The following is a 26,744-nucleotide window of genomic DNA, read 5'->3' as shown; positions in this document are numbered from 1 at the left end:
CTTTTCACACTATAGAAACTTCCACAGGCCTTTAAAGGCTGTGAGCTTCCAGTGTTTTTAAGAAAAGTGACTTCACTGACAGCTCAGACGTATTTCCAGAGTTTTATCAGCGTGACTCCTCCAGTTTTTGTCCACTCATACATTTCCCCGATCCTCACAATGATGGCTTTTCAGGGAAATACTCGTCATGATGTTTTTTCTCACCTCGAAGTTGACAGACAGGTTCCTCTTCAGGGCGATTTCATACACCAGGCTGATCTCTGATTTGCTGGCGTCAGATCCTTCCTCAGACTCCTCCTTTTCCTCTGGGCTCTTGAAGAGAAGGGAAAATATCAGGAGGTCAAAAACAGAAATACTTACAAAGACTCACCGCTTCAAACTGGCTTTTAATGTGCGATTGTTGTTTTATTGCTCGATTTTAATGTGACTTTTACTATATTTAATTGTTGTCCTTTTTTACTCCAGGGTATATGCAGCAATCCTGAAGTGAAATGTAAAACCTTTTAAGACCCTTTCCATACATTTTAAGACCTCATCGCCACTTGGAGTTTTAACCGGTTACCTTGGCGACACACTTCACCTCACATTGACTATATACAGTATTGATGTCCTTCCTCCTTATCTTCCAACCATTTGGACGCAGACTTGCATTTCCCCATAACGATGTTGCTTAGCAACCGGCGTAAACGGACCTTCGCTCGCTATCGAGCAGTGAGCGCGCGATGTCCTGTTCAGATGACGTCAAACCCAACGGGATGCCATCAATAAACTACACAGAATCACACTACACACCTACGCCATGATTACATTCAGGCAGACTGTAGAACACAACCTCTTTGGACCATTCATATACTTATTGAAAACAAGCTACAAAATGTAACACCTTGGAAAATGCCCTTTAATACTTTTTAATAGCCTTCACTTTCTCTAAATTGATTTATCAACTTTTAATACTTTTTAAGACCCCGCGGACTCCCTGCACTACCCTCTGTAAAGCGACTGTAAAAGCGCCTACAAAATACATGTATTATTATCTGTTACGGCTCAAAGTAGTGCCATTTTTGGGTCAGAGGTGTCCAATCTGTTCTGTAGCACTCATTTAAACCCGATCTTTCAATGAAAACAGTAAGATAATAGTTTGTTGTGGTGGTGAAGCAGTGTGGGATCATGGGAGTTGGAGTTTCTTAGTTAGTTTTCATGCTTCAGGAGGATTGTTGCAGTAAAAAGTGTGAATAAAGCAGTTTAAAGGGTTAACATCTGAGTTGACGCTAACGTTAGCTCAGCTTGTTTCTCTGATAGCTTCAGATACAGACGTCCAATCAATAAAATCCTTCATCAGAGTTAAAAAGCACCAAGATGTACAAAGTGTAGGGTAAAGAAGTGGCAAGTCAATTTCCGACAGCTGATGCATGCTAAAAGGGGATAAGACGCCATTATATGAGACCAGAGGACGTTAAGATAAGTTCTCTAAGTTAAATGAATGATCAGATGTGAATGTCTGAATGCATTATGGTCTTTAGGTCTTTTATTTTTCTGCAATTCAGTGGCATGGCACCAAGGATTACTCTTCACAAACTCAGGGTGGATGTCCGCCAAGCTGCTGCGATCATTATCTGATATTGGATATTGATATTCAGTACTTCAGGATGTGACTGGTGGTCCTCTGTCTGAGCAGGAAGGCCCTGCAGAGGGGTGCTCCAGTAAACATGATATTGACTGTGTTCTAGATAATAACATTAAGAATTGTTCCTCGAGAATGAAGAAAAACTCAAGGGCTGAAATATATGTTTCAATCAGGCATGAGAAGTTGATCTGATGCGTTCAAAATGAAGAAGGAACCGAGAGTTCAGGTTCAAAAAACTGCAGATTTCTTGTTTCTGTTTGGAAACAAATCCAACTTCTTATCTCTTCATTCTTTGGTCCTAGGGGAAATACGTTTAATTATTAAGCGGCGTACATGGGAACTTAATAAAAGGCATCTTTTTGCAATCTTTATTTCACCAGAATAGACCCATTAAGGTTATTTGTTTCTGGGTCTGGGCAAAAGCAGCATGAACAACATCAACCAATGCAAACTACTGTGTGAAAATCACCTTTAATCCACATTTTAATGTCATCTACGCCTTTTCTGTTCTGGCATGTTCTTTAAGGCGTTTCATCAGACAGACTTAATCTACGAGAATGATGGTTTAAATTACTCCTACAAGTCTTGCTCTTGGTCTCTTTTACTAATAAAGACATCTAGATGGTATCATCCTCCGCACAATAAGGGGCTTAGGTGTGATTGTCTCGTGTCTCGATCTTTATCGCGTCCAGCTCTTTGTCAGATTACGTCTGAATGAATGCAGTGTTTCCCTTTGGGCTCCTTCCCGCCTATCTCATTGTGAAAACGATCCGACGAATGATTCATGCTCTGGGTCTCTTGGATTTCACAGGCTCTCCTACCACAGCGAGAGAAAGACCGCACAGTGGCAAGAGAGAGGAGTGTGTGTGTGTGTGTGTGTCATTTTTTTGTTTTACAATGATCACAAACAAGAACAGAGAGGCAGTTGTTGGTATTGACTATTTTGGGTCTCAGGGTTCCTCTAACAATCAATTATTGACTATTAACTATTGATTGATCTGACTATTATTATCCACAATATATAAAATTGATATCTTTGATTCAAAAAACCGAATGTATTCAAGAAATTCAGCAAATCTACAAATTTGAAAGGCTAAAAAAACTGCTTTTCTGACTTATCTTAATGGAAAATGACTCCAATGATCAATAGATTATTTTAAATATATATTGTTGTCAATGGACTCATCGCTTGATTGCGTATTCCTGTTAACAGAAATGTTACTGCGGGTAAAAAGTTTGTAAAACAGTAGGTAAAGTGTATACAAAAGATAAAAGCATACAAGATGCACAATATGTCAACACACACACTTATATATTCATGTATGTATTTATGTGGATCTGAAGGACCTGTTTTCATTAACGCCTCATCACTTATTCATTGTTCTCCTACTAATGTAAAGAATTCTTAATAAAGTGTGTGATGAATGGTGCGAGTCCCTTTCTCAAGGCTGCATTAACAAGCATCTCTGTGTGTGTGAAGCTCTTTCCACACACACACACACACACACACACACACACACACACACACACACACACCATGTATACATCACTTCAGGGGACATTACATTGACTTACATGCATTTCCTGGAGACTTATCCTAACCATAACCAACACATGCCTAACCCTAACCCTTAACCTAACCAAGTCTTCACCCTAAAATTAATGATCCCCCTCATGGGGACCTCCATTTTGTCCCCATAAGGGAAGCCAGTCCCCACACGTGACTATGTAAACAGATTTAGGTCCCCACAAGTATAGTAATGCTAGAACACACCACACACACACACACACACACACACACACACACACACACACACACACACACACACACACACACACACACACACACACACCACACACACACACACACACACACACACACACACACACACACACACACACACACACACACACACACACACACACACACACACACACACACACACACACACACACACACACACACACACACACACACACACACACACACACACACACACACACACACTATATATATCACGTATATCTTCAACTACAAACTTCCTCAATGTTCAGTATCAATGAGAAGGTTGATTACTTTTTATATCAATAGTTTAATCTATAAAATGTCAAAGTAGGAAGCAATGTCCCTCCCAGTTTCTAAAAGTCCAAATATATTGACCCAAATTAAACCTAGAAAAAGGCTAACATGTATTAATGTGAGATGTTTCTATCTGATGTGTGTATTTGGGTGTTATGAAAGCTCTGGTCCACTCAGCGCTGTTATTACTCAACACTGGGTTTATCAGAGGTCAGAGCACTTTGTTTTCTGCTCTCCTCACACCTCGGATGACTTTCTCTCTGATCCCACTTTAAAACTCTCCCTTAATGGAGGATTTGTGCCGCTGTGATGAACTTTTGACGCTAAAATGAATACATAACCAGCTTTCATCAGAGTGAATCAGAATCCACCTGAGCTCTAATTACTCTAATAGAGTCAAAGGCCTTATTGTCATACAATCAATAGCTAGTTTTATCAATGGAAACATGAAGTCTCCTCCAAAAATGCAACAGAAATAGACCGAAGACATTAAAAACCATCAAATAATGCAAGGAAAAAAATAAATGAAATGGTGAGAGTAATATATTGAGTAAATTATATTCATAACGTTAAATGAAACTGTTTAGTAGAATAAAATACTACTTATTGTTATATTATATACATCTGTGAACTGTTAAAGGTCCCATGTCATGCTTTTCTGGTTATTACCCGTCCCCTTGTGTTATGTAGCTTCTGCATGTAAACGGTCTGCAGAGTCACAAACCCTCAAAGTACACCCTGTAGAGAAGACCTGTCTGTGCTGCCCCAGAACGCCTCGTTGGACATTTCTCTTTTTCCATTGTTTACTTCTTGGGTATAGTGACGTATTTCGGGTATAGTGACGTAACGTAACGGCTCCGCAGATTGGTCAATTTGGACGGTTATGTCCGCGGAGCCGTTACGTTTGGCGGACTTCCTCACACACACACACACACTCGGCGGGACGTTGCAAGGCACGCTGCGAGGAGCGGGACATTGTGAGCTGGCTCACTGGTGTGGGGTCGGCGAGACAGCGAGACACCGCGGAACTCAGCCTGAGCACACACACAAACTCCCAGCCAGGCTGCGGGTGTGTGTGTGTTTCGGGCTGGGTTTAGCTGTGTCTCGCTGTCTCGCAGACGGCCACTGGGCTCACAGGGGGGGGGGGGGGGGGGGGGCAGGAGCTCCAACAAGCCGTGTAGGACAGAGAGTGAATACACATGCTATACAGAGATGCTGTGAGAAACCAATGTGAGTTTGGAACATTGAACAATGTACATCTATTTTAGTCGACCTCAACAATGGAATTATGATCAGTAGAAATGTCATGGGACCTTTAAGAGATGTATGTGCTATAACTAGTGGAGGAAAGTACATTTACTCAAGTACTTTATTGAGTATTTCCATTTTTTACTACTTTTAATTACATCTCAGAGGGAAATATAGAACTTTTTACACTAACTTGTAACTTTTTACATAAGAACATGATGTGTTTGCATGAATTATACACTAATTGTTTAATTAGCACTGACTGCACAAAGTATTGTAGTATACATTAAAAGCACCCAGATGTACAAAGTGTAGGGTCAAAATGTGGCTTAAAACTGGATAGAAAGTCCATTTACGACAACGTCAGACACTGACGGCCCGTCCACACAGCAGCGTGCGTTGAAAGCGCCACCATTCACTTTGAATGGGGTGACGTCACTTTTTGCCGAACTGCATTGTGGGAGCGTTGCTTCGCTTTGCTGGCGTGGCTCGCTGCAAAAGTTGAGCAATGTTCAACTTTTGAAGCCTCAGCAGAAGCGTCAGCCAATCGAATCATATGCCAGTACAAGTTCTAACCAATCAAACCGCTGCTTGTGTGTCAGGGGCGGGAGACTCATGTGATTGGTTGTTGGTCGAGTTTCAGACACGCCCACCGGCAAGCTTCAACGCACGCCGCTGTGTGGACGGGCCGTGACGCATGCTAAAAGGGGATAAGATGCCATTACACCAGAGGAAGCTACGGTACGTTTTCTCAGTTAAATGAATGATCAGATGGAAATATCTGTATTCAAATGTAATGTAAAAAAACCACAAAATGAATTGCAGATCAAAAGCAGCTCTTAAGATGTGAGTTATGTGATTTCAATTAAGACGGATTAATGCAAAGTGGAGTTTGAAATAGAGTATTTAGTATTCTTTAGACTGTAGTATTACTACTTTATCTCAAGTAAAGGTACTTGTTCCACCCCTGGCTCTCTGACAGGAGTATATGTTACTCTACCTCTCCAGGGTTTCCCCTCGGGCTTAACTGTTAACTGTTGTTATCATCTCCCACCGGAAATCAAATTACCCAGCATCCTCTCTGCTGGCATCACTGTGTGTTATTCAAACCGTGGCTCTGGCTCCTCTTTGGGACTCGCTTTCTCGTGGCGTCGGCCTCCATAAATGTGCCCTTTGTTCGCCGCTGCTCCTCAGTCTTGCTTTACAAATTGAGGAGCATTGTGTGTCTGCAGAACATGACCGTCTCCATGTCTCTGTGTGTGTGTGTGTGTGTGTGTGTGTGTGTGTGTGTGTGTGTGTGATCTTACACGCCTGGAAGTGTGTACGCCCTGAGGCTCAAAGTGTTCTGTAAACCAGGATCTGTCTGAGCTTTTATTCAACGATATGTAACGTAAGGAATCACATGATTAAATAAAAAAACTAGAATGAAACTGCTGCCCTAAATCTGGTGATGCTATAAAAATAAATATGATGTGTGCTGCTAAACAAAGTGCTTCCTGTCTTGAGAAAGCATTTTGTTTACCTCACAATCACTGGTTTCCATGGTATTCATGAGGCGAAATCTGTGTCATTAGTTTCTAAGAAAGAAAATCTACGGCTTTATTTAGATCAACAATGACTCAATTTACATAAATAGACACTCAAACATGACAATAAAGGATTATGTGCGACTGCTTTACTACACAAACACACCCCCCCACACACACACACACACACACACTCTTGTTTTGGTTACATAAACAAACTATAATGACAATGCAAGTCTGGTGCAGAAAACCAAACCAGAAAGGCAAAGACTAACATTGTTTTTAAGCCTCTCAAAGATGGAGATATCCTGCTTTTCTCCATCATATTAAAGTGAAATCTATAATATGATTAGAAAACAATACTTTTGAAGACGTCATCCTGGATTTTGTGAAACTGGGATGGACGTTTTTTACCTAATAAAGAACATTATGAGAAAATAATCTGCAGATGTATCCACAACTAATGATGTATAATCAGATCAATTACATGAAGCATCATTTTTGAGCTATAACGATTACTTTTCTGTCAATCAGATCAATTAATTAAGGCATTTGCAATGTTATATACAGGGTTCTTACGGTCATTAAAAACCTGGAAAAGTCATGGAAATTCAAAATGCTAATTCCAGGCCCTGGAAAAGTCATGGAAAACAATACATTTCCCCAAGTTTTGGAAAAGTCATGGAAATGTAACTAAAGTTGCATCAAATATAATTTATATGTTATCTAATCGCCGAAATAGTGATACTATAATGATAATAAATACTGTATCGTATAGTAATGAAACGTAAAATGGCTTTTAACTGACGAGGTGTTTTGCTGGTGAGAGATTTGAGTTGCTTTAGCGCAGGGGTGTCAAACTCAATTTCATCACGGGCCACATTCGCATAAAGGTTGAACTCAAAGGGCCGGTTGTAACGATATAAATATATAATATAAATGTAAAATAATGTATTATATTACATAATTGCCTCTGAATTGGATTATTATCGGATAGGATAATAACTTAGTAATTAACTACGTCTGAAAGCAGAAGTCCAGGTCTCTTCAGTGCGCATGTCACAAAACGAGATGCATTGTGGGACATGTAGTTTATGGGCAACCTGCTTCTGTAAAGTGGCATGTAACCGGTATAATAAACGTATTATATTCTTTTGCAAGCTCTTGCGGGGCCACATAAAATGAAGTCTCCGGCCGGATTTGGCCCCCGGGCCTTGAGTTTGAGACCCCTGCTTTAGCGTGTAGAAGCTAGTAAGCCTACTATTTGATTTGTTTTAGTGTATATTTTCATGTAATTTTTTTTCAGCCTCTCAAAACAGACATACTGGTGTTTTTCTCTGTTTATAATCATATTAAAATGAATATCTTTGGGTTTTAAAGGGAGAAAAAAAGACATTTAAAGATGTCACCTTGACTTTTAGAAACTGAGGTTGACATTTTTTAACATTTCATGACATTTTATCCACAAGAGAACATTTTCAGAAAATACTCTGCAGATTAAGATGTTATTGTTTAATGATGTATATTCAGATATAACCATTAAAGTTCCCACGTACATAAATAATACATAAAGCATAATTGTAGAGCTATAACGATTACTTTTCTGTCTTTTTTGTACCCAACAATTATTGATTGATACTTCTTGTGTCATTTCTAAGTAATTTCTCATTCAAATTGGCCGAAAATGCTCTTTTCAGACTCTCAGAAGAGACAAAACAAGACATTTAAAGAAGTCACCTTGACTTTTAGAAACTGGGTTTGACCTTTTTCTCAGTTTTCTGACATTGTATCCACCAAACGAGTAGAAAGAGATCTGCAGGTTACTTGATAATGAGATCTGTGATTGTAATGTTTTATGTAAGATGGAAGTCATACTGTCCTTTGGAGCCTCTTTGTCCCATCGTTTGAACTAACAATGGTGTGTGTGTGTGTGTGTGTGTGTGGGGTGTGTGTGTGTGGGTGTGTGTGTGTCTGTGTTTATATATGTGTGTGTGTGTGTGTGTGTGTGTGTGTGTGTGTGTGTACCTGTGGGGGTCTCTGTCTGTGCCTGTGTGTGTACTTGTGTGTGTGTGTACCTGTGTGTATGTCTGTGTGTGTGTCTGTGTGTGTATATATGTATGTGTGTGTGTCTGTGTACCTGTGTGTGTACCTGTGTGTGTCTCTGTGTGTGTGTGTGTGTGTGTGTGTGTGTGTGTGTGTCTCTGTGTGTGTCTCTGTGTGAGTGTGTACCTGTGTGTGTGTGTGTGTGTGTGTGTGTGTGTGTGTGTGGTGTGTGTGTGTACCTGTGGGGGTCTCTGTCTGTGCCTGTGTGTGTACTTGTGTGTGTGTGTACCTGTGTGTATGTCTGTGTGTGTGTCTGTGTGTGTATATATGTATGTGTGTGTGTCTGTGTACCTGTGTGTGTACCTGTGTGTGTCTCTGTGTGTGTGTGTGTGTGTGTGTGTGTGTGTGTGTGTGTGTGGTGTGTGTGTGTGTCTCTGTGTGAGTGTGTACCTGTGTGTGTGAGTGTGTACCTGTGTGTGTGTGTGTGTGTGTGTGTGTGTGTGTGTGTGTGTGTGTGTGTGTGTGTACCTGTGGGGGTCTCTGTCTGTGTCTGTGTGTGTGTGTATATGTATGTATGTGTGTGTGTGTCTGTGTGAGTGTGTGTGTGTATGTATGTCTGTCCTACCTGTGGGGGTCTCTGTGTGTGTGTGTGTGTGTGTGTGTGTGTGTGTGTGTGTGTGTGTGTGTGAGTGAGTGTGTGTGTGTCTGTCCTACCTGTGGGGGTCTCGGTGTGTGTGTGTGTGTGTGTGTGTGTGTGTGTGTGTGTGTGTCTGTCTGTCCTACCTGTGGGGGTCTCGGTGTGTGTGTGTGTGTGTGTGTGTGTATGTCTGTCTGTCCTACCTGTGGGGGTCTCTCTGGGATGGGCTCGTTCCTCAGCGCCTGCAGAGCCTTCATGGCGGCGCTGTGTCTCGCTGCTTGGCGAGTTCGACCGTCTCCGATAAACTCGTTGCTCCCGACTGACAGCTGCACGTAGAAGATCTTCGGGACGGGGTAATGGTACCTGCAACAACACAAAGGGTTAATATCAAATAATAACACACGATTTTAGGATTTAAAACACACACGATTTTAGGATTGAATCCATGTTGAAAGTCCACATTTAGGTCACATGCTGGTGTTCCTTCAGATTTAAGACTTTTTAAATGCATGGTTTTAGAAAAGAAGAATATACATCCGTCCTTAAAAAATATTAAATATATATAAAATATTAGGGCTGCAGCTAAAGATTCATCATGAAATTAAATAATGTACATTAAGACAACATTGGTTCCTCTGGTGTTCCTACAGATTTAAGACCTTTTAAATGCATGGTTTTAGAAAATAAGAATAAAGGGGACATATTTCCTTAATTGTCTTGCATCTGTCCTTTAATGTGTGTGTGTGTGTGTGTGTGTGTGTGTGAGTGTGTGTGAGTGTGTGTGTGTGTGTGTGTGTGTGTGTGTGTGTGTGTGTGTGTCTGTCTCTCTCTGTGTTTGTGTGTGTGTGTGTGTCTGTCTCTGTGTGTGTGTGTGTGTGTGTGTGTGTGTGTGTGTGTGTGTGTGTGTGTCTGGCTGTCTCTGTGTGTGTGTGTGTCTGTGTGTGTGTGTGTGTGTGTGTGTGTGTGTGTGTCTGTCTCTGTGTGTGTCTGTCTCTGTGTGTGTGTGTGTCTGTCTCTGTGTGTGTGTCTGGCTGTCTCTGTGTGTGTGTGTGTGTGTGTGTGTGTGTCTGTCTCTCTCTGTGTTTGTGTGTGTGTGTGTGTGTGTCTGTCTCTCTGTGTGTGTGTGTGTGTGTGTGTGTGTGTGTGTCTGGCTGTCTCTGTGTGTGTGTGTGAGTGTGTGTGTGTGTGTGTGTGTGTGTGTGTCTGTCTCTCTCTGTGTTTGTGTGTGTGTGTGTGTCTGTCTCTGTGTGTGTGTGTGTGTGTGTGTGTGTGTGTGTGTCTGGCTGTCTCTGTGTGTGGTGTGTGTGTGTGTGTGTGTGTGTGTGTGTCTGTCTCTGTGTGTGTGTGTGTGTGTGTCTGTCTCTGTGTGTGTGTCTGGCTGTCTCTGTGTGTGTGTGTGTGTGTGTGTGTGTGTGTCTGTCTCTCTCTGTGTTTGTGTGTGTGTGTGTGTCTGTCTCTCTGTGTGTGTGTGTGTGTGTGTGTGTGTGTGTGTGTGTGTGTGTGTGTGTGTGTCTGGCTGTCTCTGTGTGTGTGTGTGTGTGTGTGTGTGTGTGTACCTGTGTGTGTGTGTGTGTGTGTGTGTGTGTGTGTGTGTGTGTGTGTCTGTCTCTGTGTGTGTGTCTGGCTGTCTCTGTGTGTGTGTGTGTGTGTGTGTGTGTGTGTGTGTGTGTGTATGTGTGTGTGTGTGTGTGTGTGTGTGTGTGTGTGTGTGTGTGTGTTGCATCTGTCCTTTAATTAAAGATCAAATAGTAGGGCTGCAGCTAAAGATTCATTACATTGTCGATGAACTGGTGGTTTCATCTATCACATGTAACAAAAACACGATTCAAGTTGATTCAAGTTTCCAAAACCAGTCCTTAAATGTCTGGTTTCATCTCAAGTAGCTTTGGTTCACCGTCATATAACCGTAAAGAAGCCGTTTGCTTTTGTCCTGCAGCTCTTGTGCATACACAAAAAACCAGAAGGGAGAAGAGGACTGTAAATATAAAACCTCCTAGTTTAATAAAACACAAATATATATATATTATATATATTTCCATATACAGATAAGCATCTATAAACGCTTGAATAACAGGGGAGTGTCTGAGACATTACGAGCTGAGTTATCACTCAATTAAAAGCCCAAACTGGTCAATTAGGTTCTCTTCTCAATGAATCAGATGGTGGTTTAATCTATATGTCAAAGAAAATAAGAGAAAAGTTGTCAAAACTAGTCCTTAAATGTGTGGTGTAGTCCACATCTCAAGTCTCTTTGGTTCACTGTCATATAAGAGTAAAGAAACCAGAAAATGTTCTCATTTAAGAAGCTGTTTTCTTTCACTCTGTAGCTCTAAAACTTTAGTTTAATAGAACACAAATATATATTTCCATATACAGATAAGCATCTATAAACGCTTGAATAACAGGGGAGTGTCTGAGACATTACGAGCTGAGTTATCACCAAATTAAAGGCCCAGCACTTCATCAGGGTCAATTACTGCACAATGGGCTGTTGGCCGGCCACTTGACTGATGCCTCTCTATTGAAGCTCCGCTAACAAAGCCCGGGGACAAATAACTCCTCTGCTCTTTCTTCTGCTGCGCACATAGATTTTCTCTCTTTCTTTGGGTGCTGACAGAGCGGGACGGAGGTGTCACCGGGCAGATTTAGAGGTCTGCGTGTGCGATACCCCGGGAGGAGAAGGGCTGAGAAATAGTGGGAAAGCTAAGAAGAGAGGAGAGGAATCCAATCTTTTTAATATCCGTCTCCCTGTCCTCTTTCTTCTCATACGGCTCCATGTGAGGTGCACACCAACGGAAAGATTTATGAGATGTCTGGTGCCCAGAGATGGCAAAAGTACACACATCCTTTACTGAAGTAGAAGTACAGATACTCGTGTTTAAAAATACTCTGGTGAAAGTAGAAGTACTGACTAAACTTCTTTACTCAAGTAAAAGTAAAGACTTTGAAATGTACTTCACCTCCCTTTATATTAATAGAACAATAATGTCATTGTTAGCTAATGAATGTTTCCATGCTGAACAACGGCAACGTTTCCATTGGTCCCTCTTCTTTAGAGAAGACCAGGAAATGATGGATACACGGATCGTGTTCAAATCAATAGGCACGCAATGACTCTAAAGAATAATGATCACGCATCAAACACACATTCAGACTAAAGGAACCAGCTGTTTGGAAAATGAGAGAAGTAGAAAGTACAAGTATTTGAGTTCAACATGTAAGAAGTAGAAAGTACAGGTATTTGTGTTCAACATGTAAGAAGTAGAAAGTACAGGTATTTGAGTTCAACATGTAAGAAGTAGAAAGTACAGGTATTTGTGTTCAACATGTAAGAAGTAGAAAGTACAGGTATTTGAGTTCAACATGTGAGAAGTAGAAAGTACAGGTATTTGAGTTCAACATGTAAGAAGTAGAAAGTACAGGTATTTGGGTTCAACATGTAAGAAGTAGAAAGTACAGGTATTTGTGTTCAACATGTAAGAAGTAGAAAGTACAGGTATTTGTGTTCAACATGTAAGAAGTAGAAAGTACAGGTATTTGAGTTCAACATGTAAGAAGTAGAAAGTACAGGTATTTGAGTTCAACATGTAAGAAGTAGAAAGTACAGGTATTTGTGTTCAACATGTGAGAAGTAGAAAGTACAGGTATTTGAGTTCAACATGTAAGAAGTAGAAAGTACAGGTATTTGAGTTCAACATGTGAGAAGTAGAAAGTACAGGTATTTGTGTTCAACATGTAAGAAGTAGAAAGTACAGGTATTTGGGTTCAACATGTAAGAAGTAGAAAGTACAGGTATTTGAGTTCAACATGTAAGAAGTAGAAAGTACAGGTATTTGAGTTCAACATGTAAGAAGTAGAAAGTACAGGTATTTGAGTTCAACATGTAAGAAGTAGAAAGTACAGGTATTTGGGTTCAACATGTAAGAAGTAGAAAGTACAGGTATTTGTGTTCAACATGTAAGAAGTAGAAAGTACAGGTATTTGAGTTCAACATGTGAGAAGTAGAAAGTACAGGTATTTGAGTTCAACATGTAATGTAAGTCGTCAGAAAAATAAGTAGTGGAGTAAAGTACTGATACCAGAAAAATGTACTTAAGTACAGTAACAAAGTATTTGTATTCCCCTACTTCCCACCTCTGGTGACGAGTGTTTTCAATATTTCCGGTCAAAGCATCAATGAGAGAATGAAGTAGTTAAGTGCAGTTAATTAAAACAAGCTTCACATACATGCAGCAATCAGTTTTCCTCTGGTTTACATATCGTATAATCTTCAGCTGTATCACAACATCCTACTTGGCACCGCAGCAGACTCTCTGAGACGTGAGATTTAATACTTGATTGGAATTTAAGGGAACCCAAGAAGCTCCAAAACCCAGGAGGGCAGAGAAACCTGCGAGCACTGGAAACTTCCACAATTTCTTCCACATGCACATCATTAGATCCTGTGATCTGATGTTCAAATGGAGCCAAAATAAGCACTTTTTGAGATGCTTAGAAACTACAAACACTGCCCTGTATGCTAATGATTTTAATGACTGCGATCAAATAATACAAGTCATTTATCGTCTTAAAAGTGCTAGCGAGAGGCTGTACAAAGTGTTTGACACATACAACATTTGACCTGATGATGGCGCTACACAAGGAAGTGAGTGTTCGTTCCACAATTCATGGCGATCCATCCACTAGTTAAATTACCTTGAAAAAAAACACTAATTTGAACCCCCATTTGGCAGGCATTTAACAAAATGTACTTGCAAAGTAATTGGATAATCCATATGTCTATCACAAGCTAACTTTAACCAATCAGATCAATGACCCATACACATGCCATGCCAAAGCCAGCAGTAGAAAATAAACCAAATGAGCATCAAGTCATAAGGCGCATTCACACTGCGGTACTTTTCCCACAAAGGTTCATGTGAACTTAGTTCATGTGAACTCTTTTATCGCGTTCACACACAAAAGAGCCGGTACTAAAATTAGTTCATGTGAACCTTTTTACCCCCACGAAAGTCCCTGCTAGAGAGCAGGGACTTTCGAGCAGCTCTTTTGTGAGAAAAGAGCTATATTTCTGATTGGCTGGAAGGATTGCAAACCACGCCCCGTAAAACTCCCAAAAGGTTTTGTGAAGCCGCCATTTTATTATCCTCGCATTAGCATTATTAGCATTAGCATTAGCCCAGCGCAGAAATGCAGAGAGACTAACTTATGGCAACACAAAATAAAACATGGGAGCGGTGGAGATGAGGAGGTGTCGGCGTTCTGGCGATTTACTCGGAAGGCTTCAGTAGAAGCTGCTGGGAGTCCCAGCAGCTTCTACTGAAGCCAGTCCCTAACTCCGGGGACTTCCGGCCGGGGACTTTGGGCGGCAGTATACGCCGTGAAGTGGTTTGCGGCCTGCCAGTAAACCCAAAGCAGAAGAAGAACAAATGACGTCAGCGGCTTCATTTGCCTAATCCTCCCCCAGGGACTTTTTCCGGTGTGAACGCGATCTGTATTTAATTCATGCGAACCTTTGTGGGAAAAGTACCGCAGTGTGAAAGCGCCTAAAGGTTCATGTGAACTTAGTTCATGTGAACTCTTTAGTTCGCATGAACTAAGTACAGATCGCGTTCACACTGGAAAAAGTCCCTGGGGGAGGATTAGGCAAATGAAGCCGCTCACGTCACTTCTTCTTCTTCTGCTTTGGTAGTCCCCTTCCGAGTAAATCGCCAGAACGCCGACACCTCCTCATCTCTAGTCTCTCTGCGTTTCTGCGCTGGGCTAATGCTAATGCTAATAATGCTAATGCGAGGATAATAAAATGGCGGCTTCACAAAACTTTTTGGGAGTTTTACGGGGCGTGGTTTGCAATCCGCCCAGCCAATCAGAAATATAGCTCTTTTCTCACAAGAGAACCGCTCGAAAGTCCCTGCTAGACTTTCGAGGGGGTAAAAAGGTTCACATGAACTAATTTTAGAACCGGCTCTTTTTGGTGTGAACGCGATAAAAGAGTTCACATGAACCTTTGTGGGAAAAGTACCGCAGTGTGAATGCGCCTATAGGTAATAATTAACTCAGAACCATGACTTTATGTTAAAAATTGGAAGATATTGAGGTATTTCACTGGATTATAGACAGAAAATCAGGGATGAACAACATAATCATGCTTAATCCTCAGGGCTTCATCGATATCTGCCCCAAATGTCATGAAAATAATCAAGATATTTCACTGTCAACAGGATGCCATGCTCCCAGATCTCAGCACTAGCTTTGGTGAGAACACTGTTATCGTAACGGAAACTAAGCATTTTTGGCATTTTTCTCAAAAACTAAACCACATGAAGCCTCTTTGACAGTAACTGTGACGCCATAACTCTTCCTCACACATCTGTCATTGCTCTGATATCCCCCCATTCTTCAATGACTCTGCGTTTTCCTATGGCTTCATGCGCAAAATTGGTAGATATTGAGGTATTTCACTGGATTAATGACGCAAAATCAACGTAATCATGCTTAATCCTCAGGGCTTCATCGATATCTGCCCCAAATGTCATGAAGATAATCAAGATATTTCACTGAAATGTCAACAGGATGTCATGTTCCCAGATCTCAGCAGTAGCTTTGATGAGAACAGTGTTATCATAAAGAAAACTACGGCCCAAACTATGAAAAAGCAGGTAATAGACTGCGAATAACCTTGAGGTTTCTCCTGAAGCATTTTTGGCATTTTTCTCAAAAACTAAACCACATGAAGCCTCTTCTCTGACCGTAACTATGACGCCATAACTCTTCCTCACACATCTGTCATTGCTCTGATATCCCCCTGTTCTTCAATGACAATGACTCAGCGTTTTCCTCCCATGATTCCTACATCCCTCCTCTCTCCTCTCTCCTCCCTCCTCCCGCCTGGCTCTCGCACGTCAAGTGTGGCCCCAGGGTCTCTGAGGACATGCCAAGTGCAACATGGGCTCCGGCCAACAGCATCGAGCCGAGAGAGGAGCAGCTGGAGCGCGAGTACAGGTGCAGAGAGGAGGAGAGAGAGGGGTAAGAGACTGAAGGGGGGAGGCCTGTGGGAGACCCTGCTCCACAACGTGGGAAAGTAGTGGCTTACACACACGAGAGGCAGCCAAGAACACAGCGAACACACACATCAGAAATCATGCAGACGGAAAAGAAAAAGGATCACGTCAGCGCTGCAGAGCACGCTGGCTGCATCTGGGTTATCAATTATTATTTTTGTTATTATTATTCATGCAGAGGGAATTGGACCAGGACACCTGCGGGGAGGGTGTGGAGGAGAAAGAAGAAACTGTGTGTGTGTGTCTCTGAGTGTGTGTGTGTGTGTGTGTGTGTGTGTGTGTGTGTGTGTGTGTGTGTGTGTGTGTGTGTGTGTGTGTGTGTGTGTGTGTGTGTGTGTGTGTGTGTGTGTGTGTGCAGGGGTAGACATTAAGGGTAAAATTCCACCGGCCCCACCATTGTAGCCACTGGCCCGGAGCATTCGTCCAAAGAATCGACTAATAATGAAGAAAATGAACACATTTGTTGCAATAGTAATTTATGCACTAACTACATTACTACAACATTTGAATCTCCAGTTCTTCCTCAATTGTTCATATTTGTTTTATTAAAAATAATGATATTGTGGTCATTGTTAAAAAATGTCTGCTATTATTATGAGTATTATTAATGCACTTTCTGCCTTCCTGTCATTCGGAGTTAGAAATGTAACGGCTATAGATTAGATCCTTCATTCTCCTAAACTGCTGGGACATCTCCCTATGGCCAATACCTTTATATTTTCTACTCTTCACTCACTTGTCAGCATTGATGTACAGAGCCGACAGAAGACCTTGTTTATATTGGCATCATATTGAGAGGTGCAGCCAGTGACGCATCCTAAAACCAGGAAGTAAGCTGCTGGTTCCCTCGACAAAAAGCAATGGGATTTCTCCACAGGGTTTTGGAAAATAGCTGGAAATAAGGTTTGTGGAAAACAAACCTGTTTGATAAATGCACGTTTTGTTCAGCCGGATAATCTCCACATGTCTACCCTACTTTTATAATGTTCGAATCATAAATCTAATCGATAGATTATAAAAAGGGTTTTAGGATGCGTCACTGTACCACTAGAAACCAACTCCATCGATCAAGCTGAAACTTTCTCTCCCTCTTCTTCTCATGCTCCCTGTCACTCTCCTTTAACTTCTCCGGTGACTTTCTTTTATTTGAAGATTGTTTTTTGCTCGGCGCTTGGCCGGTTACCGCTGGTATTAAAAACATTTTGGCGAATGGTTAGGTGGCGCGATAGTCTGTAGTGAAGGAGCGCGCTCCCGCTCACGGGAGCCTGCTCGCGCTGCGCAGCAAACAGCTGTTTGCTTTTCACCCAACAACGACAAGCGACTCACGAAACGCTATGTTGTAGCGTTGATAAACGAAACAATTTAACTAAATTGCTAGTCAAAATATCAATACCACAGGAAAAAAAAAAGTTATATTTTTAATGGCCCGAGTGGGCAAGTGGAAAGTACGTTATGCTGCCCGGGGGTCTAAATAGTGGTTCCGGGCCAGCGGGCCATTTATAATGTCGAGCCCTGGTGTGTCTCTCTAAGTGTGAGTGTGTGTGTGTGTGTGTGTGTGTGTGTGTGTGTGTGTGTGTGTGTGTGTGTGTGTGTGTGTGTGTGTGTGTCTGAGTGTGAGAGTGTGTGTGTGTGAGTGTGTGTGTCTGAGTGTGTGTGTCTCTCTGAGAGTGTGTGTGTGTGTGTGTGTGTGTGTGTGTGTGTGTGTGCGTGCATCTGCTGTGACTCAGACAGGCAGGACAAGATACCACAACCCAATTAAATGATAACTCATCAGCGCTTGGTAATCAATTTGAGAAAACGAAGCTCTTTCTTCCCCCCCCCCCGCAGCTCTTTTTAACATGAGCCACGTTAGTTAAGGTTACCCTTTCATCTTTAATCAGTCAAAGGCTGATTCATGAACACACACACATTCAAAGACACAGTTTGAGCTTTCTGAGCCCACACACGGTCCTGTACTGGGAAACGGGAGATACGGTGTTGCACTTATGACTCTAAATGACAGGGTGACATTGGGCTGGAAACTATTTCCTCATGTGGCACGAAAACTATTTCCTTCCTAATTGCCTGTGAAGAAAAAGCTGCTCACTTACAGTTATCATTACGCAGCATATTTACATTCAGAGCTACAAGTTTCCATAGCCTAGAAGTCATGAGTAATACACCAAGTAGCATCAGGTGTATCTTATCAATACTGTAGTAAAATCAAGCTGGATTTCTTGGTGTTTTGGGAAATCCTGCATCAAGTTACCACTCTTAAAAAACAAGCAAACCCATTACATGATAGAAAAGCTTGTGCTATGAAAGTAAAGTGAACATGTGTGTCCTCTTAACTGAACACCTGACTTTAGGCGCTTTCACACCGCAGTACTTTTCCCAGTATAGTTCCGAAATGTACTCTCCTGGGAGGAAAAGGTTCCCATTTCTGATTGGCTGGCCGGATTGCAAACCACGGCCCGTAAAACTCCCAAAAAGTGTGTATTTGCTGGCATTAGCATTATTAGCATTAGAGATGTCCCGATCCGATCACGTGATCGGGGATCGGAGCCGATCACGTGATTTTCAAAAGATCGGAATCGGGAGAAAAAAATTGGGGATCGGGAATTTTTTTTTTTATTATTCTTTTTTTGAAATTATTTTATTTAATGTTACAAAACAAAAATGACCATGTTCACGTCTTAAAGTCATCCTGAGGACTTAGTTTTGGTTTAGAATGACTCAACATCATGTATGTGTTGCTTCTGTTGGGCTTGTTTTCAGACCTGGTTATTCCTCTCAAAGCAACAGAGAGGGCGCAGTGTCTAATAGTAGCAGCTAACGAGAGACTACGTTCAGCTGGTGACTCGGGAGTCGGGACAGAGCAAATGTCAGGAGTTTGGAAGTATTATAACATTGAAAGCGAAGGCAGTGTAACAGCCAGATGCAATGTTTGCAAGGCGGAGGTTCCGCGTGGTGGAAAGAACAGAGCTACGTTCAACACGACCAATCTAATACGCCACCTGAGTAACAAACACCAACAACACGACGAGTACACAGCGGCCACTCGGGTAACGGCACTGACACAACCGACACTTTCAGGAAAGAGAAACGGCGCCAGAACAGTGAAAAGGCCACAAAAATAACGGCCAAGATATCTGAATTCATCGCGTTGGATGACCAGCCGTTATCTGTTACCTTTTGTTCTCTTAATGCATTGCATAAAGATCGGATCGGGAAAAATCGGTATCAGCAGATTGTCAAAATCAAATGATCGGAATCGGATCGGGAGCAAAAAAAGGTGATCGGGACATCCCTAATTAGCATTAGCATTAGCATTAGCCCAGCGCACTAACGGAGAGAGACTAACTTATGGCAACACAAAAGAAAACATGGGAGCGGTGGAGATGAGGAGGTGTCGACGTTCTGGCGATTTACTCGGAAGGCTTCAGTAGAAGCTGCTGGGAGTCCCAGCAGCTTCTACTGAAGCCTTCCCCAACTCCGGGGACTTCCGGCCGGGGACTTCGGGTGGCAGTTGTCACTGTCACTACCCGATCTGCAGCTCTGCCCGATCTGCAGTGCGCATGTGCGTGATGGTCCGCCATATTGGACAACTCCGGACGGCAACCCAAGTAGGACACTTGACACAGTGGCTTTTAGCAAAGCTCAAAAAGAAAACGCGATTTAACTTCTGTTAGACAGCTATATGCCATATATATTTGTATACATTCAGAGTAAATATGTATTCAGTATGATAGCTGTCTAACAGAAGTTACATTTATTTCTCACTTATTCTGACAATGTACTCAACCCCAAATAAAAGAACCCAATAAAAAGAGTTGTTAAATAATAGTGAAGTCACGTTGTAATAACAATAACTCATCTCTCTCAAGTTTTCTTTTTGAGCTTTGCCAAAAGCCACTGTGTCAAGTGTCCTACTTGGGTTGCCGTCCGGAGTTGTCCAATATGGCGGACCATCTCGCACATGCGCACTGCAGATCGGGCAGAGCTGCAGATCGGGTAGTGACAGCAGTATACGTCGTGAAATGGTTTGCGGCCTGCCAGTAAACCCAAAGCAGAAGAAGAAGTGAAGTCAGCGGCTTCATTTGCCTAATCCTCCCTCAGGGAACTTATTCCAGTGTGAACGCGATCGGCTCTTTAGTTCATCAGAACCAAAGAGTTCTCATGAACTAAGTTCTGATGAACTAAGTACGGCAAAGTACTTGGTGTGAAAGCGCCTATTATCAGAACTCCTTAAGATTCAAGGTTGCCATTGCAAACATTTCTTAAGTAACCAGTTCTTGGCCTTTGGTCTCCTTAAGTGTTTATTTTTAAGGGATCTGTGAAGAACTACTGGTATTTTGTCTTATAGGAATTGAGGGTGGATACATTAAAGATTGCTAAAAAAGACAATATTTTGAGTTTTTGGCAACCAAACGTTGGCGTCTAGCAGTTTCAGATGGTGTAAAAAGCAGAGGATAATTTAAACCGCTTTGGTTGGAAAACCCATGCAGACCGCAGCAATGAAAACCAAACGCAGCACTTCTTTGTAGTCTTAAACTGACATTTTGCCCATTATAAACATTAAATTACATATTTTTAACAACTTTAATAAACCCACTCCACTGGTGGTTGGTAGAAAGCCCATCAGGGGTCACTAACTCTTCATTAGCCATTAAACATCAAATACTCATTAAACAATGAAATACTGCTGCAGAAGTACATGTACATGCAGCTTAGTCATAACGTAATAAACAATATCTAATATATGTTGGCTTTTGCTTTGATACTGCAGTCATATGTTGCTAAGACTGGCGCTGTGACACTGTTATTTGGTTGCTGGGTTCCTTTTATTATAGGTCTCATCTGTCTGTGTTTTGTTGTGTCCTAGTGAACAAAATCAATACCAACTTTAATAACGACAAAGCAGCTCAACAATAAATAATAAATGTCTCGCTGGCTCAAAAGGAGGAGAGTGTGGAAGAAAAACATGATTTTATATTGAGTGGATAAACGTGTTTTTAGCAGTAATATGATAGGTTGCCAGTGTGTTGTTCAGATTGATTGTTAGCAGCAGTGACATTGTTGGATTTCGGTCCAGTCTGATTTATATCAAAGAGGATCAAAAAGCAGAATCAAAATCTCCTGTTTTGAACGAACTAAACATTTTTCTAGAAAAGCCCAAGATCACCAAGTGTAAAGGGACTTAATAAGTGTAACTACTGACATGTTTACATTCCTTTCAGTGCACAATAATGCATTGGCCATCCACTTTTAAGATCGTGAAAGCATCTAAGAATGAATATGTCATTTGCAGCGGTATTACTTGATTTCTAATGTTAGCAAATCAGATTCAAACCACTGACCCTGAAATGAGAAATGTTTTGTATGTGTTGTATTTCTTTCTGCATTATTGTAGAACTGCATTCAGTAGTTAAGACAATATATTGCTACTAGAAGTAGTTATAAAGCATACTTTAGTTTCCATCCTGGTTAAAAGACCACCTCACAAAGTGGGAAAAACAAACACACACACACACACATCACTTCAGGGGACATTACATTGACTTACATGCATTTCCTGGAGACTTATCCTAACCTTAACCATAACCAACACATGCATAACCCTTACCCTTAATCTTTAACCTAACCCTAATCCTAACCCTTACCCTAACCAAGTCTTCACCCTAAAATTAATGATTCCCCTTATGGGGACCTCCATTTTGTCCCCATAAGGGAGGCCAGTCCCCACACTTGACTGTGTAAACAGATTTAGGTCCCCACAAGTATAGTAATGCTAACACACACACACACACACACACACACACACACACACACACACACACACACACACACACACACACACACACACACACACACACACACACACACACACACACACACACACACACACACACACACACACACACACACACACACACACACACACACACACACACACACACACACACACACACACACCTCAGAGTCTTGTAAAGCGCTGCAGGGCTGTGTGGGATTGAAACTGTGACCACACAGATTTTGGATTAAAGTAAAAAAACTTGGACAGACTTTCTCTTCCAGCAGCTGTCGAACAGTTCCTTGTTTTCTCTCCCTCCCAACTTTAAAGTTCATCATTGATTGCTTTCCTTTCTTTCCGCCTCACGCAACTGATGTAGAAAACAATGAGTGGTGAGAGAAAACAGTCGTCAAGTAAACACAGTGCTCAAAACACCAACAGTTCATGTTTTGGGGGGGTTACCCCAACTGAGGTTAGAAACCACTAAGACCACACGGGAGAAAAGGATTGTTTCACATGCAACCATTTCTACTTTAAAGAGTGCTCTCCTGCTGATGTTCAGGTGTATATCAGTATGTAGTGTCTCTACTTTAAAGAGTGCTCTCCTGCTGATGTTCAGGTGTATATCAGTATGTAGTGTCTCTACTTTAAAGAGTCCTCTCCTGCTGATGTTCAGGTGTATATCAGTATGTAGAGTCTCTACTTTAAAGAGTCCTCTCCTGCTGATGTCCAGGTGTATATCAGTATGTAGTGTCTCTACTTTAAAGAGTCCTCTCCTGCTGATGTTCAGGTGTATATCAGTATGTAGTGTCTCTACTTTAAAGAGTCCTCTCCTGCTGATGTTCAGGTGTATATCAGTATGTAGTGTCTCTACTTTAAAGAGTCCTCTCCTGCTGATGTTCAGGTGTATATCAGTATTTAGTGTCTCTACTTTAAAGAGTCCTCTCCTGCTGATGTTCAGGTGTATATCAGTATGTAGTGTCTCTGCTTTAAAGAGTCCTCTCCTGCTGATGTTCAGGTGTATATCAGTATGTAGTGTCTGTACTTTAAAGAGTTCTCTCCTGCTGATGTTCAGGTGTATATCAGTATGTAGTGTCTCTACTTTAAAGAGTCCTCTCCTGCTGATGTTCAGGGGTATATCAGTATGTAGTGTCTCTACTTTAAAGAGTCCTCTCCTGCTGATGTTCAGGTGTATATCAGTATGTAGTGTCTCTACTTTAAAGAGTCCTCTCCTGCTGATGTTCAGGTGTATATCAGTATGTAGTGTCTCTACTTTAAAGAGTCCTCTCCTGCTGATGTTCAGGTGTATATCAGTATGTAGGGTCTCTACTTTAAAGAGTCCTCTCCTGCTGATGTTCAGGTGTATATCAGTATGTAGTGTCTCTACTTTAAAGAGTCCTCTCCTGCTGATGTTCAGGTGTATATCAGTATGTAGTGTCTCTACTTTAAAGAGTCCTCTCCTGCTGATGTTCAGGTGTATATCAGTATGTAGTGTCTCTACTTTAAAGAGTCCTCTCCTGCTGATGTTCAGGTGTATATCAGTATGTAGTGTCTCTACTTTAAAGAGTCCAACAATTAACCTTTAGATGATTAGAGACGGAGAAAGATATGTAAACAGTTTGAAGTGATAATGAAAAACTGTGTGTGAGAAGCAACACATGAATCCAATCAGACGTCTCCTGAGGCGCTGAGAGATAACACCGTAAACACACACTGTGTAATAGATTATGTGTGGAAGTGTTTATGTGAGAAGCTTGTTGTGGATATTTGGCATTCAAAATGTGTAGATATTGTTATAATTGAAAAGCATCAAACTAGAGCTGCCATTGTTCATGAATTGACAGAGAAATATGTGCAAATACTTAAACAATCATGGTTATCAGCAAATGTTGTTTTAGCTTCTCAAAAGAGGGGATTTGAGGTTTATCTGTTTTAAATGATAGTGAAGTGAAATCGACTGGGTTTTAGACGAAACAGCATACACAGACGCAAATGACTTTTGAACTAGACAATAACCGTCTTTTAATTTATCACTACTGTAAGAACTGCCAGTTGCAGCCCTGGTTATTTTGTGTTTTAACGTCATCTAACTTAATTACTAACATGGTTTATTTGATTATGAACCTTTTAAATACATAAGGATTAAGGACAGAGCCTTCTCTGTCGCTGCCCCCTCCCTCTGGAACTCACTCCCCCAACCCATCAGACTGCACTGACCTCACCACCTTCAAAACACTCACCTCTTCAATCTGGCTTTTAATGTGTGATTGTTTTTGTATTATTTGACTTTAACTTTAACTATATATTTATTTGTTGTTCCTTCCTTTTCTTTTCCCTTCACTATATCTGTAAAGCGTCTTTGAGCACCTGTAAAAGCGCTAACAAATTAAATCTATTATTATTATTATTATAATTATTGAGCATTGAGACGCGAGGGCTTCAATGCGAATGTTTTTGTGTTTATAAAGTACTTTTTGGGGATATTTTACACACCAAATGGATAATGATAATAACTGTCACTGTCACCTTAGCTCTCATGTTAAAAGTTTAATATAACCAAAGCTTTTTTCATTAAAGCCTGTCATGGGAGCGCTTGATCTCTTGTGTAACGCACAGCTGCTGTCTCACATCACTGCACCGACAACAGCTATGTAATACTATTACTAGCAGACATAAAACAAGAGCTTTCATAACCGACTTTAATTAAATTGCCCGATCTGACAGCGCTCGATGTTTTTACTATTTGTTGTGGTTTCTCTCTTGCCCTCCTCCTCCTCGTGTAAAATGATCTCCTGACGCACTTTATCGCGGAGTCATGGCTGTAAATCAAATAATGTTCCTCTGCATGATAGCTTCACTGCGATGTAAGCAACAGGTAGTACGCTACAGGACAACACAAGCAAAAGGAAGTTGAAAAAGCGAGTAAAAAAAGCACCCACGGGGATTATCTGACTGGAAACAGAGAAACAGGCATAGCGTGAAAAATCCTGAGTCTTTCAACTCAGAAAACCAGTGAGTCATAGAAGACGTGCCAGTGGATGAAAATTCAATAACAGCATGTGTGCATTTATGTGACAAAGCAAGAACAAAACCCACACACTTCCTGACCCTGGTAGTGCCAAACTGGCTGGAGATCAGACTCTAATCAGAGACTCTTCACTGAGGCCTGCTGCTTTACGGTCATTGTGATTAAGAGGGAGATGAATTGCTTCGTTATGAAAATAAGAAAAATCAGGTGCATTTTTCAAGGCTAAATTGCTCTTATACAAACAAGCCTTTCGGACGCACAATGATCTTTTTGTACAGGTTGACTGATTGTTCTGGCACTGACACATGACTGATGCCCCTTTCACACCAACGCGTTTTCAGCGCCGGCTCGGAGCTGAAAAGTACCGGTTTTTCCTGTTCACACCGCAGAGGCGCCGGCTCTTAGCTCCGGAATCCGGTTCACTTCCAGCTCCAAAAAATTGTCGGTCTAGAGGCAAGAGCTTCGGAGCTAAGAGGCGGCGTCGCTTACGTCTCTCTTACGTCGAGGCGGGGGCAGGGGCATGTGATGTTTGCAAAGTTCCAAGTAAAGTCGTCCCTTGTAAAGTCGTCCGATGCCTTCCATGTCGTTTCGTAAGAGGATAACCAAAGCGAACAGCGCTTCAATACAATCGGCCATTGTTGTTGTTGTCGATGTGAGGGATTTCCGCGCGGTTTGGATTTTATGAAGCAGGCACGTAAACGGTGACGTCATGACGCAGCAGCGGCAGCTCTGGGCGGTGTGAACAGAGCGGGAGCAGAAAAGGGAAACCGGAGCTGAACCAGAAAATCTCCCGCTCGGAGCTAGAAAGGTAAAAGCGCTGGTGTGAAAGCCGTGGTTTTCTTTAATGAAAAACGGCGTTAAATGCTCCAGTAACACAAATCGGTAGAATTATTCATTCACATATCTGAGAAAAGGTTGTTTTCAGCCTCTCAGATATGTCGATTTTTGTTTCATATTACAGTGAATATCTTTGCGTTTTTTAACTGACATTTAAAGACATCACCTTGGACTTTGAGAAACTGAGATGGACATTTTTCACTATTTTATGACATTTTATCGACCCAGAAAAATGTTTATCTTGAAAAAGGTATTTTATATTGGATAATGAAAAATGTGTTGGTTACAGCGCTGCTCTGTCAATATATTTAACTGAAGAATACATATTAAAATAGGTTTTTTTTAATTGGCTATTGTCCAGATTGAAAGGCTTATCCAAATATTTTGATGCTATAATGTTTTTATAAAAACACATTAAGTGTTACTTAACCAGGTGATTGGTTAATTTGTCAAAAAGGGGCACATTTAAGTTCATTTGATGCAATATTCTTCACTCCTAGTATTGACTCAAGAGTTTATCACTAACTCAGATGCTCAACAAACTAGTAGCACACCAAGACGTCCTTAAAATGAATAGCACAGCATCATTTAATAGAACACACTGCTATGATCTTCTACAGTAAGTAAGCAATAGATTTGTAAAATGTATGTATTCCTCGTCACTTCTCCCAGTGACACATCCCACCACCGGTGAGCGATTACTGATTAGTGATGTGGTAAAACAAAGAAAAAGGATCCTGGTTCTCCTGTCAGGATCACAGGAATGTATTTAATCTCCTGGGTGTGCAAAATGAATACAGTCAGACCAGCGTTTCCACCAGGGGGCGTCTTGCCGTGATTTGACGCCCTTATTCAGCTCGGGACGCCCTGAACGCGAGCCGAGGGCG

General features: G+C 41.5%; 1 protein-coding gene across 1 annotated transcript in view; it reads right to left on the bottom strand.

The window, feature by feature from the left end:
- The window catches only part of stau2 (staufen double-stranded RNA binding protein 2), a gene marked incomplete at its 3' end in the record, with an annotated part of 77,373 nt that overhangs the window by 26,675 nt on the left and 23,954 nt on the right, over window positions 1-26,744 (bottom strand). Inside the window, 2 exon segments of the mRNA XM_034238835.1 lie at window positions 205-312; window positions 9,362-9,521. Of these exon segments, the coding sequence (XP_034094726.1) occupies window positions 205-312; window positions 9,362-9,521 (268 nt within the window).

The sequence above is a fragment of the Gymnodraco acuticeps genome, unplaced genomic scaffold (assembly GCF_902827175.1).
Source record: "Gymnodraco acuticeps unplaced genomic scaffold, fGymAcu1.1, whole genome shotgun sequence".
NCBI lineage: Eukaryota > Metazoa > Chordata > Actinopteri > Perciformes > Bathydraconidae > Gymnodraco > Gymnodraco acuticeps.
Note: the sequence above shows the minus strand (reverse complement) of the source record. Positions and strands in the feature narration are given on the sequence as shown.